A 15,941-nucleotide genomic window follows, 5' to 3' on the forward strand; every position below is an offset into this window, starting at 1 on the left:
CTGGCGACTGTGCTACGGACATCTGTCGTTCTCGGTTCCGTGGTAACAGTTGCCAACTGGTCGTGGGCAAGTTATCGATTGACGACTCTATTAAGAGGTTCTGGGAGTTGGAAGATGTCAGCTCTCCGAACACCGTCATCTTGTCGAAGGAGGATCAGCTGTGCGAGGAATATTTTCTCGCTAACTTTCGTCGCACAGAAGAAGGTAGATTTGTCGTTCCTCTAACTTTCGCTGATCATTCCAATAAACCCACCTTCTCGGGCTCTCGAGCCATCACTCTTAAGAGATTTTCGTCGCTGGAGCGGAAGTTACTGAGTAACTCCGACTTCTATAAAAACTATGTAGCCTTCATGAAGGGCTACGAAAGCTGTCGCCACCTCGAGGAGTGTGTCCCTCCGAGGGTGGATGTGGGGAAGTTCTTCTCCATTCCCCACCATGGAGTATTGAGGCCCTCTCCACTCCAACGTGTCCTCGCATATTGTCTTCGTTTCGCACACAACGTAAGGAACCAAAAGACGCCCAACAACCTGTTGGACGGTCCTTTAACACCCCTGGAGATTAAACAGGCGCTTCTGTTCCTCGTGCGTTCTGTTCAACAACACCACTTTGCTCCGGAGATCGAGAAAGTTAAAAACAATCTGTCGAATTCTCTCCCGAAGGCATTCAAGAAATTGTCTCTATTCCTCGATGACGCGGGTCTCTTGAGGGTGGGCGGACGCCTGTCGCGAGCTTCTCTCGAATTCGATGTTAAACATCCCCTGTTGTTACCTCGCGACGATCGTCTTACCTCCCTCTTGATCGACGAGTACCATAAGCGTTTCATGCACCCAGGCGTGCAAACGCTTCATAATTTGCTAGCGCAGCATTTCTGGATACTGTCCCCAAAACGAGCTATCCACGCAGTCACGTCGAAATGCATGAAATGCTTCCGTGTTCGACCACTCGGTGCCCCTGCGCCGTTCATGGGCGACTTGCCGTCTTATCGGGTAGCCCAGCTCAAAGCGTACCTGAGTGCTGCTGTCGACTTCGGAGGACCTTTTGACATAGCTCTGGGTCGCGGGCGAGGCAACAAGACCTACAAGGCTTACATTTGCGTCTTCGTGTGCACCTCGACTAAGGCTGTACACACGGAACTCGTCACTGAGCTGTCCTCAGATGCATTTCTCGCCGCGCTTCGCCGCTTCGTCGCGCGTCGTGGTCGGTGTAATCGGCTGGTGCCCGATCGGGGCAAGAATTTTGTCGGCGCGAACAATATTCTGCAACGTCTCGTAGGAGATGCTGCTACGCATAGCGAGATTAAATTCGAATTTAATCCGCCAGGCAGCCCTCACTTCTCAGGTCTCGCTGAGGCCGGTATCAAGGCCAGTGCTCTCGTGCTCGTAGTTAACGAGCAGACAGGCCCCATGAAGTGGCCTCTGGGTCGCATCGTCGACACTCATCCCGGGTCCGACGGGATTTGTCGTGTGGTGACCGTGCGCACGGCTACGGGATTGTACAAACGGCCCGTGGTCAAGCTGTGCCCTTTACCCATCTAATCGCTCGTTGAGCGCTACTATTGTGTCGTCTATTCTATGTATAGTATTAGTATTATCGTTCTAACTTTACTTGTACCGTCTTTCTTTTTGTCTAGTCAAAATACTAGTGTATTTTGGTGGGCGGAAATGTTCAGTTATGTCGTTCATATTTTAATGTATTTTTTGCGTTCACTGTGGCAACACCTTGTCACAGTTAAAATTCAAATATTTAAAAAATAAACTGTTGCTCTGTCATACAGTTGACAGAGCCAGTGTGTCAAAAACCTACCACCAGTTCACATCCCCTTTCGTTGCTCTCGTCTATTTTCGCACCTTTTATTTAAAGCACTACTATACTAAGTACCTTTAGTCCATTATTAAGATCAGTGTTGTGTACCGGAGGACGCCGAACTCATCCGTGGCGGGGAAAATCTGAGGTCTAAGTTGGCCGACTGCAGGTAACGATTTTACGCTTCCTCTAGCTTGCGACAGAAAGCCAGAATCACCACCAGCGGTCTCCAACGGTGACCAACGATTTGGTTCCCACTGTCTCCGGATCAAAGGTAACTTCGCTTACACCTATACACACTTTAGTTTCAATTTCCATATTATTTATCCCCAATTTATCCCAACTTTCTTGCTCCATCGGCCCTAAATTTCACTCTCTCTTTCGCCCCTTTTTCGCTAAATACAGTCCACCTTTGCTATCGAACAGAAAGATATTTAAAAAAGGGGGGCCGCTACGTACTGTATCTTGTATTAAAGTACCTTGTGAATATATCAAACTAGTTTCTATGTTGCTGAATTCGTCAATCTATAAACTCAAAACAAAAACGGCCGTTTTAACTTGGACGCATAGATTGACGAATCCAGCAACATAGAAACTAGTTTGATGTACGAGTATTCAAAAGGTACTTTAATACAAGATACAATGCGTAGCGGCCCCCTTTTTTAAATATATTTCGTTAAATTGAAATAATCACGATTACTTAGCAGTGGCGCTAGTGTGCAGGTTGATGGGCTCTTAACAACAGCCGGTTTTGTGCATGATGCTTAGGAAGTCCTCGGGGAGCGCCTTCCTTAATTTCCCCCTGTATCCACGAGAAGTTTTCTGGAAGAAAAATAAGGAAATAAGTAACAGCAGGTTCATGTGGCAGCTATGAATGAAATATTTTCACATGAGTGCAGGCTATTTGCACCCAAAATATACCTACTAGTAACTAATCGACGGGAACGACCATTTCGGGGAATAATATCCATTGGTTTTTATATATATTATCCGCTAGTTTTTATATATATGTATTATCCATTAGAGTCTCGTGAAGAGCAATATGAACGCTTACTGATGCACACCAAAAATATGAAAGTTAAGTTTTGTCCTAGACTCGAGGTTGCTGCTTGCTGCGCATTCCTCTAGTCATCAAGCAATAGGCATGTATTATTTTTTTTGAATAAAAATATGACTAAGTATGTTTGTCAACAATGCAGCACATTAGAACTAGAACTGGATACCTTAGTTAAACCTTAAATGCATTCCCAGATTATGATATGATATGATATGATTTATTTATCTCACAATATACAATTTCACTTAAAATTACACATGGTAGATTTTCAGGAATTTATATTGTGATTGTCAGTTTTTTTCACATAATGAATAATTGAATATGAAGAATAACAGTATGTATCCTAGACCCAGTAACTACTTAACATAACTATCAAACAATAGTTACCTATCTCATTGCACAATACAGCCACACTCATACTTATTCAAAAAAGTTACTAAGACACGCCTAGTGGAACGTCACAGTTTTTTATGTCTAGTAAGTACTTAATTCAGTGCTCAAGAGAACTTACCTTCTGTGTGCAAGTTGCTCGAGAAAGGTATTGACTTACAGTAGTCTGGCCAATGGACAAGCCATCATCTTGACTAGTCCCGCGTTGGTAGTTGCCATCAGCTACCAGTATTACAGCTAATACTGTTAAAACCTAAAACAAATAAGAACATAGATGTAATATTTGTACCTAGGTAAGTAGACTTTCCCCTTTAGGTTAGGATATGAATGTTGAGGTAAAAAGTGGCTTAAATAAGTAACCTCTGTTAGTAAGTATAAGATTGTGCAACAGAATATCTTAACATACTAATTTTTACAATTATAATATGAGATAGTATTTAAGAGTTTAGTAGCATTGTCATTGAGACGCCTGTCTTACATGGAATACATATTAACTTTAAAGAAACACTACAATTTTATTAAGCTTTACCTTTAAGGTGTTTTGGTAATCCATCACCGTTTTGAGACTCTGCGTTAAGTTCGGCACATAAATGCACTGCACACTCCTTACACTCTGTAAATATGCCGAAACTCTTCGTCTGGCATATCAAACGGGTTGCAAGCGTTTCTTAAAGCTATGCACGAGATTTTTCGACGCTTTGTTTCTTCAACAGCAGCCGCGAGTAGGAATAATAAAATTTGACTTCCCTGCAAATAAAATATTGACTATATTATATAAAGCGGAACATTGTAACTAATAACTCTCAATATAATCATAGAAAAACGGATATTTACCTGTAATTTGTATTTGTAATAGGTTTATTCACTAGTTTTGCTTTCACGACAAGGCTTATCGTCACCTAAGAAGCACTTAGATAAAATTAACTAAGTTGAACTGTCAAAATGGGATAATATGTCAAATTATCCAACCCCCATGTTATGCAAATTGTCTTCTGTCATCTACCGCTGTCAAATGTGGATAACTCCATATATCGTCTGCTACCATAGTATGCATGATATAATCGTCGGTAACTAACGTTTTATTCACATATTTTATACCATATTGCGTGATAACTGCTACCGTGCTAAGCCCACTGGAGGCGCGTCCCCGATAGGTTATCGCTATCAGCGTACGTGCGGTTCATATCGACGCGTCGTCTAGTGACTGTCAGCCTGTCAGCACGCTTATCGCGCGCGAAACGTATGACCTGTGCTATCTGGCGACCTGGCCGAAATTCATTTAAACATCTGTTGTAATATTAAGAGTTTAAGAGTTGCTGAGTAGATTATCAATGCCATGTTACCCCAATGACGTTCTTTTTGCCTTTACTGTTATCTGGATCAATGGGACTTTTCTTTAATCTAGCCATTAGATTAGACTATGTCAATGTCACCCGGACTATAAATATAAATCGTTTGACTTATGTTTCATCAATTTGTTCAATAGGTTTGATGCTGCGGTGAAACACGTAGCCCTTCTAGTACTCGGTCAAAAATTTAAAACGTCACCACCATTTGCTTAAAGAATCACGTGTTTTTGTTTGTTTACGCTATCTATTATAAATATTATAACATAAAACAACTTTATATAGGTGATTTTACAAATTATGTGTTCATGTTCATGGATTTTCTGACGTAAATCTTTGGCTTTGGCGTCACGAATCACGGTGACTTGCAAGATAGTCCAATAAAATAACTATTATTTTCTTGTTTAAGTACATAGAAATGGTCTTAGTTGAGCGGAGCTGTGCACTCAACAATTGCTATTACCGGGTGGGGCTGGCCTAGAGCTTAAAGTAGTGGATGTCCAAACTTTTTGATTTGACCCATTGACCACACCCAGACCTGTTCTTTAGCTACCTTTCCGCGGGCAAGATAGGCCTTTTCTTTCCGAGTGGCTAAAATAGTAGAGCCCGACTCGCGAGCCCTTATTTTTGGCTATCATTTGTGCAGTACTGGCTTGACTCCACTGAAAGGAGTCAGTCGCCGAAGCTAGACATTGGTTTTCCTTCTTCAACCTCGGTCACCGGAGAGGCCTATGTATATTCTTATTTATAATATGACATCGATTTAATTTTACTTTGCATCTGTTTACCCCCCGTGGTTATCGTGGCCTCTATAAAACTTGTAAACTAAATAAGTAAATAATTCGTAAACTAGCGGAACCAACTGATCGCGTGACGTACACGTACTCCCAAACTGTAGTTTGGATGACATAATGAGGAAAGGTCGACAAGTAAATGGAGTAAAGTTTGATCGAAGACTCGGAAGGTCAAAGTCGGCCGTCACTAACGATTGTTCCATCCTCACTGTTAACTATTTTTGAACCTTATTGCTAAGACATAAGAACCACTAATGGTCAGAGGGTTTTGCTGTTTTTATGTAATAAATAATATCTGGGTGACCGAGCTTCGCTCGGAAAACATAAAAAAACTCGAAAATGCGCGTTTTCCCAGAGATAAGACCTAGCTAGATCGATTTTTCGCCCCCAAAAACCCCCATATAGCAAATTTCATCGAAATCGTTAGAGCCGTTTCCGAGATCCTCGAAATATATATATACAGGGTGCTTCCTGTAACAGGAGCAATAAATTAAACTAAAGGCTGTACTCCTCAAACTGACCAACATTTGTTCAGCAACTTTTCAAAATTATGAATCCTTTTAGACTTCCTCTTTTTCATACAAAATAAATATTGCCTTCAATGTACGCTGACATCAGTGTGTTTGACGTTGCTTGTCACGCTTTAAACATAACAAAATTTGCAATACACTGCGTCTTAGAATAAACTTAAAAGTGTAATAAAAATCAAAACATGAGTTATTTTCAAAAGTTGCTGAACAAATGTTGGTCAGTTTGAGGAGTACAGCCTACAGTTTAATTTATTGCTCCTGTTACAGGAAGCACCCTGTATATTTCGAGGATATATATATATATATAAACAAGAATTGCTCGTTTAAAGGTATTAGATTCATGCCAACTTATTATCATGTGCAAGTGTCAACGTCAAGCGATTAGCTTCTGCCTTGACCACGAAAAAAGGCGGGATTCCACCAGTGTGCGTACAATGCTACATTTCTCTTCTCAAACCTGCTTTTGTAGAGTGGGTGCCGTAACTCCGTAAGGGTTTTGTCCAATTATAAGTATCTCTGCTTTCCATCAGAGAACATGGAGCATAAGGACGCTTCACGGCCTGGCCCAGCCGCTCCTAGTCGCTGACGCCGCTACTGAAAGTACGTGGCATGCCTGGCGGTCGCTCGCGCTTATCGCGCCGCCAGCCGTCCCGCTGGTCGCCTTAGCTTAGACCAATGTCGTGGCCAGGCCGTTAAGCTTCGAACGCCACATATTTTTTTGCGGACACCCCACCAGGGGCCCGTTTCTCAAAAGCTTGTAACTTGTAATACAAGTGGAAATCCCTTTCAAACAAAAGCTGTCAAAAAATGACATCCTCTTGTATTACAAGTTACAAGCTTTTGAGAAACGGGCCCCAGCACCACTCCTATTTTTATATCACTAGTAAATAAAAATATACAACGAAACAATACTATTATATTTTTACACCAAAATCTGGTGTGTAATACGGCGCCTTCGTATTTTATCTATAGTACGTGAAATAGTGTTGATATAACTAGATTTGATAAGCACGATTGTGATAAGAAATTTCGCTGCTTAGATGTTTCTTAATCATATCATCCAGTGATGTGATTAACTCAATGTATAGTTACTCAAAGAACAGGCCACAAAACCTCCTTCTATATCCAAGCCAAGAGATTAGAATTGGGTCATATTATTGTGTGGATTTCCATATAAATTGAGCCATTTCATTCGCTCGAGTAAACATGTAAATTCCGTAAAGGAGAGATTCCACCAGTATGTCGCACACTGATGGAATCCAGCTTTAAGGAATAAGACGCACACAGTCCAGTCCAAGACATTTGCCCCAAGTCACAGATCACAGCGGCTCTCTTAATCTAAGTGATGACAGCGCCAATGGTTTCCAACGAGGATGCCAAAGCCCCGCGACGCTCTGGAAAAAAAAATAAACGTGGGCCCTGGTCTAAAGCAGTGCTGCTTATGCTGAGAACGCAGACGAGGTGTAAATGATAAGATGAGAGAAATTTATCACGGCAGCTGCTTTAACACAACCAGTTTGCTGTTGACATTCATGACATTGACACAGAACAGGACATTTTCATAACAATATTTATTTGAGAATTCAAATCAATGATCGTACGATTGTAGTATCCGATAACACTTCATAGTTTTAAACCAAGCTCTATTTCGATGCAGTAAAGTCGACTTTACGGGTATATAAGCTAACAGCTAATCCAAATTATCTTATCATCGCTGTCTACTACTTATCTGTTGCACCTACACTTTATCCCTTAAATAAACTGTGCAATAAATTTAGCACTGGTCCTGGGTTTTATCCGTAAATGCTGGTATATCCACGACAGCCTTCCGCCGGAAACGCTAATACGCACATCTTCAAAGCTGGAAAAGAGGCCTTTGCCCACCTACAAGAATGGACCGATTTGATTGTTGATTGATCGGTTGAACTATATGATTATGATTACATTCACGTTGTACTGAGATGGCGACCTGACTTCATTGTCATCTATTGAATCGCTAACGAATCTAACGATACTACAATGTTAGAGGTACTTGACTTGACTTGGATCATTATATTTATTGTTCAAATGGCAACTGGCGTTTTCTAGTGTTTTGAGGACTTATGGCTGATAGGCACACCTTCCTAACTGCGTATAATCAACGATGAATCATCACGAGGCGTTGATAATGTGCGGGGAATCACAAAAAAACAACAATAAATACTAGGTAGGTACCTTTGATGAATCGAATCCTTGGAATGCTTTGCCAATCGAAATATAATTTGAAAATCGGAAGTCCTTGACGATAGTCAGACGTCCTTGATTTCTGGTTTATTATTATAATGAAAAGGCAATTCGCCAAAGGAAAATTACCTAGTTTAATGTAATTGAAGTGTTGCGCATCCGGCAGATAATTTGCAAACGTCCGTTCCGTCCGTTTTTACTCGGTGAATAGTGAATATGACTGTTAACTGTTATGATTTCGTTGTGCAATAGATATAGTTGGAGGCCCTGGGAAGGACATAGGATAGTATTTATCAATTCTTCATCATTCCACGCAAACGTTGCGGGCAGAAATTAGTATGTATTTCACAAAAATCCTGCCTCATTCATTCATCGATCGATCTGCATAATTGTCTAATTATAGACTTTATAAAATGCTTATGGGTCGTTTTGCGATTCAAAACCTTCAGAATAAGCATGATAACAATGATGAGTATTATTAAGTGCCGCGATTTCGTTGTGCAATAACAATCGCAAATAGACGGCGGGCTATTTAAGATAATTGCCGTAAGATAAGAGACGTGAGCATACAACGAGCGCGTTTCGCGACCAAAATACATATTAAACAAACATAATGTCGTCCTTAGAGAGGAACATTATGTTTTTCAAAAAAATGTAGCGAAAAGAGCCTACGAATACGAGCAGAGAACCCGCCGAGCGGGTCGCTGCCAGTGAATGAGTGACGATTTTGCAAAATTTGTTGTTTAGTGTCTTAAACGGCACTAAATCGCATAGGTATAAATAAACTGGAAACATTTCATCATCATCTCACGTTTCGAAGGTGACGTTGTCTTCGTAATCCCTTAGAAACAAGAGCAAAAGTTGACATAAACTTCGGCAACGAGACCGAGTTAAAGCCAAGTTAAGTCTTGCAGTCACAACTAGTGCTAATTCTGTGACTGTATCATTGAAGATGAAGACACAGGAAAATGTTATTTTGTGAACAGTATTACAACGAGATAAGATCCACGTATGGTCAGTTAAGTCCGTCTGGTCTGTTCGGAATGCTATACTATCCGCAAACCCAAACTGACGACCGGGGGCGTCAAACTTCTCATTCACCCTTACGTGGTCGTCGCAAGAGTGAGAGGGATACGATATGACTTCGGTCGTCATTTGGTTTGCGTTTATTAGCCAGTGGAGCTATCAAAATCGGTCACATCCTGAGAATCGCGGTTGCGGTTCTGATATGATGTAATGTGGATAACAATGGTCAGTGGAGTGAAACGACGGAAGCTGGCGAATTTGACTCATAGTCATAGACGACCTGGCTCGTAGTGAGGAGAGGTCAACAAAAGGTGCATTTTTAGCTTTGTATGTTCCAAATAGTTGTTAGGCGATCTCATGGGTATTTTCGGTCCAATAATACATTCGGCAAGAAGAATGTTCGAATGTGAGGAAGATCGCTTGGAAGTTTAGGAGGATCAAAATGCAATGCTGTTATGTATCGCGTTGCGAAGTCACTGTTCGTAACGAACTCACTGCTGATCATAGGATTTTTTTGAGTGTATAGCGATCTCTTGTCTTATAAAGTTTCTGAAAACGCAGACTAGCCGATATTGGAATATGACTATTTAGTGATATAATTTTCATTTGATTGATAGGGTTATAACACTTGTAACGTATACTGCGTTATATCAACTTACATCACAGTACGCACTGTAATGCAGAGCCGAGAAAATAACTCAATTTGCAGCGGCGATTACAGTACCTATACTCGTACGTAGCGTAGCGCCCGGCCTTGCTCTGCTATCACTGCTTTACCTACCGCTTTGTTGACATATACCTATGTGCTGTGAAAGCCTAAGTATTTGTTAACAAGCTTTAGTTTATTAAATTGTAATAACTGAAAAATCCAAATCAATTAGCGTTCTATCGGTCTAACTAGACTCATTTACTGATGTAGTCTAAGAGCCTTTCTCGTTCCTAACTTGGAATTCCAGGAGAGAAGAGTTGTTGTACGTAACACATGATGATGAGTACGCCATACGCCTCGACATCATAGGTCCATCAAACATAGGTCCGACTAGGTAATTTGCTATCTTATAGCGCTACTAGCGACCCACCCCGGCTTCGCACGGGTTACACAAAACCATAAAAATCTATACACCTAAACACACTATACGCCGCTTTTACATATAAAACGCTCACGCGCCGCCCAGAAAACGTGCCTGTATGACGAAGCCTTAAACCTTCTTCAAAAATAACTCTATTGATAAAGAAAACCGCAAGAAAATCAGTAGTTTTTGTGTTTATCGCGAATACAGACAGACAGACGCGGCGGGGTACGTTAAATTGTTTTGTAAGGTGTAGTGATAGCGAAGAGCTGGCGCTTTGGATTTAGGTATTTGTTGGACCAGCTCTGTACGGCATCAAATAGATATCGTCGGCCAAAGTGGCCAAATACATATCGAAACACTTCCAAACTATGTATGGTAAAAGAAAAGGTGTGTTACGATATATATGTATTTTGATTAAATATACCTATCACTAGGATCACTAGTTCTAACCTCGTCTGTTTTTATATGCATTTTCTCAATGATACGTGATGACTTGATGAGTTTGAGTTTAATCATCAAGTAGGTATAGGTAGCATAATGAAATGAATTAAGTGAGCCAATAAACACGCGGAGTGCAAACATCATGTGAATTAATTTACATGTTAATCGTACCGCGAATACCTTATCGGACAAATAATGACTTTCTGAAACTACCATAATATTGTTACTGTTATGTTTCTTAGGAATATTACAATGAATAAGGTATTGGAACATATAAGTAAAGTATCTTGTTTTAGAACGTTTCACATAAATGTATAGTTCTGTAACTATACATTTATGTGAAACATCTTATACATATTATATGAATGGATATGCTCGTGTTGTCTTGAATTCAATGTGCTTTTGTTTATGATTTTCAGTGTAAAGTCTTTATCACGGCAATTAACATAATAAGGTGCGAATGCGGGTCAGAAACTAGTTATTGTCCGAAAGCTGTTTATTTTAACCAAATCATCTACTTGAAAGTCTAAAGATACTTGTTTTTATGTATTTTCTACAACCACAAAACAACACGGACATGTTTTCGACAGCTACATTACACAATTCAAACTAGCTTCCAATCCGATTAGTATTTTGTTAGGGCGAATCAACCTTTTCTTGTTACATCAACTGCGCTTACAGGAGGTCGGTAGAGCAGGAGTGAATCTCTTTTTAGGGTTCCGTACCCAAAGGGTAAAAGCGGCCAAGTGCGAGTCGGACTCGCCCATGAAGGGTTCCGTATTTAGGCGATTTATGACGTATAAAAAAAACTACTTACTACATCTCGTTCAAACCAATTTTCGGTGGAAGTTTACATGGTAATATACATCATATATTTTATTTAGTTTTATCATTCTCTTATTTTAGAAGTTACAGGGGGGGGGGGGGATACACATTTTACCACTTTGGAAGTGTCTCTCGCGCAAACTATTCAGTTTAGAAAAGAATGATATTAGAAACCTCAATATCATTTTTGAAGACCTATCCATAGATACCCCACACGTATGGGTTTGATGAAAAAAAATTTTGAGTTTCAGTTCGAAGTAAGGGGAACCCCAAAAAAATATTGTTTTTTTTCTATTTTTGTGTGAAAATCTTAATGCGGTTCACAGAATACATCTACTTACCAAGTTTCAACAGTATAGTTTCGGAGAAAAGTGGCTGTGACATACGGACGGACAGACAGACGGACAGACAGACAGACATGACGAATCTATAAGGGTTCCGTTTTTGCCATTTGGCTACGGAACCCTAAAAACGGGACGGCTGCGGAAGGCTGTATCTCATGAACCGTGAGCTAGATAGTTGAAATTTTCACAGATGATGTATTTCTATTGCCGCTATAACAACAAATACTAAAAACAAGATAAAATAAATATTTAAGTGATTTTTTAATGGCAAGGAACTTAGTGCGCGAGTCGATGCTGCTGAGCGACGTATGCGTTTAGGTATACAAATAAGAAAGTTATTTCTTGCCCTGCGACGGTCTTCCCTGCAATAAATATTATATGCCGGTCTTTTCCACATTCACCTTAATTCAATGCTGACATAACCACAATTAACTGCTTCTAGGGAAGGGCTATTTTTAAATAGCGTTGTCTACCATCGAAGATGATATAAGCAGTATTGCTGAAATTTTGAAAAACCATAAATACATTCACTTTTCTAGTCTCCACAAATAACGCTTGCCAATAAATAATAAAATGCAGGGAAAGCGATGTTGCCTCGGTGGTAATTGAACATCCTACAATGCAACAACAATCATATTAAGAACTATTAAATAGGTACTTACACGTGACTGAACACCTGTACTATACAAGCAATAATAACGGGTCAATTTGTATTGTACAGAAATTTCCATCAGTGACATGTTTTCATTGCCCTTTAGTGTAGTTCACGAGTCGGGTCGGGTGGTATGCCAATATATAACTATAAATATCGATTTGTAGCGATGTTTATACAATCACTAGTGACAAATTACACATAAACCTTCCTCTTGAATCACTCTATTTAAAAAAAAAACACATCAATATCCGTTGCGTAGTTTTAAAGATCTAAGCATACATAGGGACAGACAGACAGCGGGAAGCGACTTTGTTTTATACTATGTAGTGATTTATAAAACGCGTGTAAAAAACAACCTTGAAAGAGGCTAACCACGAGTATAATGAAAGGTTTTTGCTATGATGAGTAAGCGAAATGATAATGATAATATGTGGGACACAAACACAATCCGTGCTCATTGTACCGTGGGGTCGCGTCGGCAGCAAAAGTAATGCCAACTACATTTAACTTAACAATCGGGATAGGTTCAGACTTTATTCATGAATATCATGTCATTAGCAAATAAGGGCTGAATTAGACGGCGCGTGAACTCGCATGCGATTTTAGTGACATTGCGGACTGTTGGTTACGTTCAATTCAACCGACCGATCAAAACCCGCAATGTAATGAAACTCGCATGTGAGTTCTCGCATCGTCTAAATGGGCCTTAAGAATGATCTAAATGGTTAATACCCTGATGTCCCTGGTGGTAAACGGTTAGTGTATACCACAAGACATACAATTACTAGAGCTCAATCAGTTTAAAAAAGCCTTGAAACAGCTACTGATTTGAAAGAGTTACTACTCAATAAAAGATTTTTTAGATGATAAGGATTATGTAAATACCCATTATATTTTGACATGCATGCTCTCAAAATTTGTATGCCGTAAGGCGCCACATAGTGAAACTGACTGAACTGTAACACCCTATTACCTATGTTGGACAAATAAATAATTTTGTATTTGTAGACTCTGTAGTGTATGGACGCTTGCAACTCCCGAGGTATCAAATGCGTGTTTTAAAAACTCCACCTTTACGAGTATGTAGGTAAAGCATAAATAATTGGGTTCACATAAATTATAGGTAGTATGTATTACCTACAACATATGTGCACCCAATTATGTATGCTCATTGTACGTGCTATTGTTTTGTTCAGTTCTGAAACGTTTTCCTCGTAGCCCATTCATAAAACTAGAGGACGTTTAGTGTAAACAAAACATTGTAGTTGTCTATTTTATTGTAGCGTCAAGGCAAGGCGCTCACAAAGATCTGAACACGCCTCTATTGTCAAAGGCGTTATAATAGGTGTGTTCGCTGTGGCCGCTCCGATAAACCTAACTGATGGCGACTGTACACTCTATACACGATATGCGTATAATATATCCCACCAAAAACATTTTCATGTAAAATGTTGCCAAGACGAAACCATAAGGCTCGCACTGACAAAAAGTTATCAGATATCTTGTAGAGCCAAGCTTCTAACTCTACAGGCCCTACCTTCACAGACTCTACACCTTAGTCAAAATATGTGGCTTGGCTGTTTCGTGACATGGGCGTAAGGTGAAAAATGTATTCACTATTCATTATTTTTTATTATAAAGTAGGTCTTAGGGGCTAATTTTGAATTATTTTGTTGTTTGTGGACTAATACTATCTCACATACCAAATTTCAGCTTCCTAGGACTTCAGGAAGTACCCTAGAGGTTTTGATGATCAACAGTGAGTGAATGAGTCAGTGACAAAATCGGGGTTTTTTAGATATTAATAAAATCCAAAGTATAAGAGCTATGCAATTGAAATTTTTTATGCTTAATAAGTCTACTATTGACATCATATCCCGATTGTTTTGTTTATCTGGTATAATCCAACCCCAAGTTAAGAGGGTTCAAAAAAACGACGAAGCGCTTCGAGAAAAGGTAGGTAGTGCCCTTGCGCTTCGCTTTGCTCGTCTTGGCGGGGGCACTACCGTGCCCCCAGATTAAATGTAATGTAATGTAGGAGTAATTGTACTAATGGATATCTTCGGAAGGGACTTTACTTTAAAGGTACATGTTTTATTGACCTAGTTTAGAATTGCATTACATCTGTAAAATGCCATCGGGTATTTCCCATCATTACTACTTCATTCATAGAATTATGAAACTACGATTTGCGTTTAAACCTAGACAAAGAATCGATAGAAAGTTTCCCCATCCCTAAAGTTTCCATGCCCCAAAATAATCTATAATTTTTGTCAATTTGTGAATCGAAAAATTTGGATTAAACACATTAAAAAAAGTACTTACTGGACAATACAACAAAAGTTAACAACCTAGGTAGGTACATTTATATCAAGTAATGAAAAGATGTATCCTGTCTGGATGGAGGCACAGGCCAAAAATTTGCTTTTACGAGTTAAACGTAGGTACAATAAAATATGTATGATCCTTTTTCTTTAATCTAAACTTATATGGCGGCCCATTTTATCTAATGCCTTACTGTACAGAAAAATGCATTCTACTATTTGTATTGTTTGTTTCAGGCCAATCCGCGGCATGTCAGCAGTGGTGCTCGGCGCCGGGCCCGCGCACGCGTGCTTCTTCGCCACCTACGAGCACAGCAAGCACACGCTCGCGCACCTAACCAGGCACAGGCACGACCACCTCACACACGGTACGTATGCCACTGCTCGCCATCTACGAGCACACGCTCGCGCACCTAACCAGGCACAGGCACGACCACCTCACACACGGTACGTATGCCACAGCTCGCCACCTACGAGCACACGCTCGCGCACCTAACCAGGCACAGGCACGACCACCTCACACACGGTACGTATGCCACAGCTCGCCACCTACGCAGGGATCGGAACCGGTTTTTTGCAAAAACTTAGAAATAACCATATTTTTCGAATTATTGTATTCTCGAAATGTAGGACTCAGTTGTGTTTTTAGGTTACGACTTCGTATTATTAGATTGCCCAATTAGAAATGAAGTAATTAGCAAAGAACGAAAAAATACCGTTTCCGTTCCCATACAAAAAATACCGGTATCCGATCCCTGCACCTACGAGCACACGCTCGCGCACCTAAAGCCGGGTCCACATTTGTGACAAACCGCCGAACCGAACACCGTGGCCGTGACAGAGCCGGGAGTTTGTACCGATAGTGTGGACGGAATTTGTTACACGTACAAATGTTACGATCAGTTATCCGTTCAATTCTCCGAACAAAATATCCGTACACCCAAACATTGTACGTACTGCCACAATGTGGTTATGATAAATGTGGACGATGTTTTGGTTTTGTTACGGTCAAATGACACGCGGCACGGGCCGATCCATCCAAAGTCGGTCTTTTTCAAAGGATGTTCGGTACTGTCTCGGTGTGCGGGAGAGGTCCACACTGCGATTTTT

At 40.3% G+C, this 15,941-nt stretch overlaps 1 protein-coding gene across 2 annotated transcripts in view; it reads left to right on the forward strand.

Moving 5' to 3' along the window:
• The window catches only part of LOC134657498 (mitoferrin), a 52,509-nt gene that overhangs the window by 16,204 nt on the left and 20,364 nt on the right, over positions 1-15,941 (forward strand). For both annotated transcript variants that reach the window (XM_063513070.1, XM_063513071.1), the window contains exon 3: positions 15,069-15,199. In XM_063513070.1, coding sequence (XP_063369140.1) covers positions 15,069-15,199 — 131 coding nt within the window. The remainder of the gene's footprint in view (positions 1-15,068; positions 15,200-15,941) is intronic.

The sequence above is a fragment of the Cydia amplana genome, chromosome 20, assembly GCF_948474715.1.
Source record: "Cydia amplana chromosome 20, ilCydAmpl1.1, whole genome shotgun sequence".
Lineage (NCBI taxonomy): Eukaryota > Metazoa > Arthropoda > Insecta > Lepidoptera > Tortricidae > Cydia > Cydia amplana.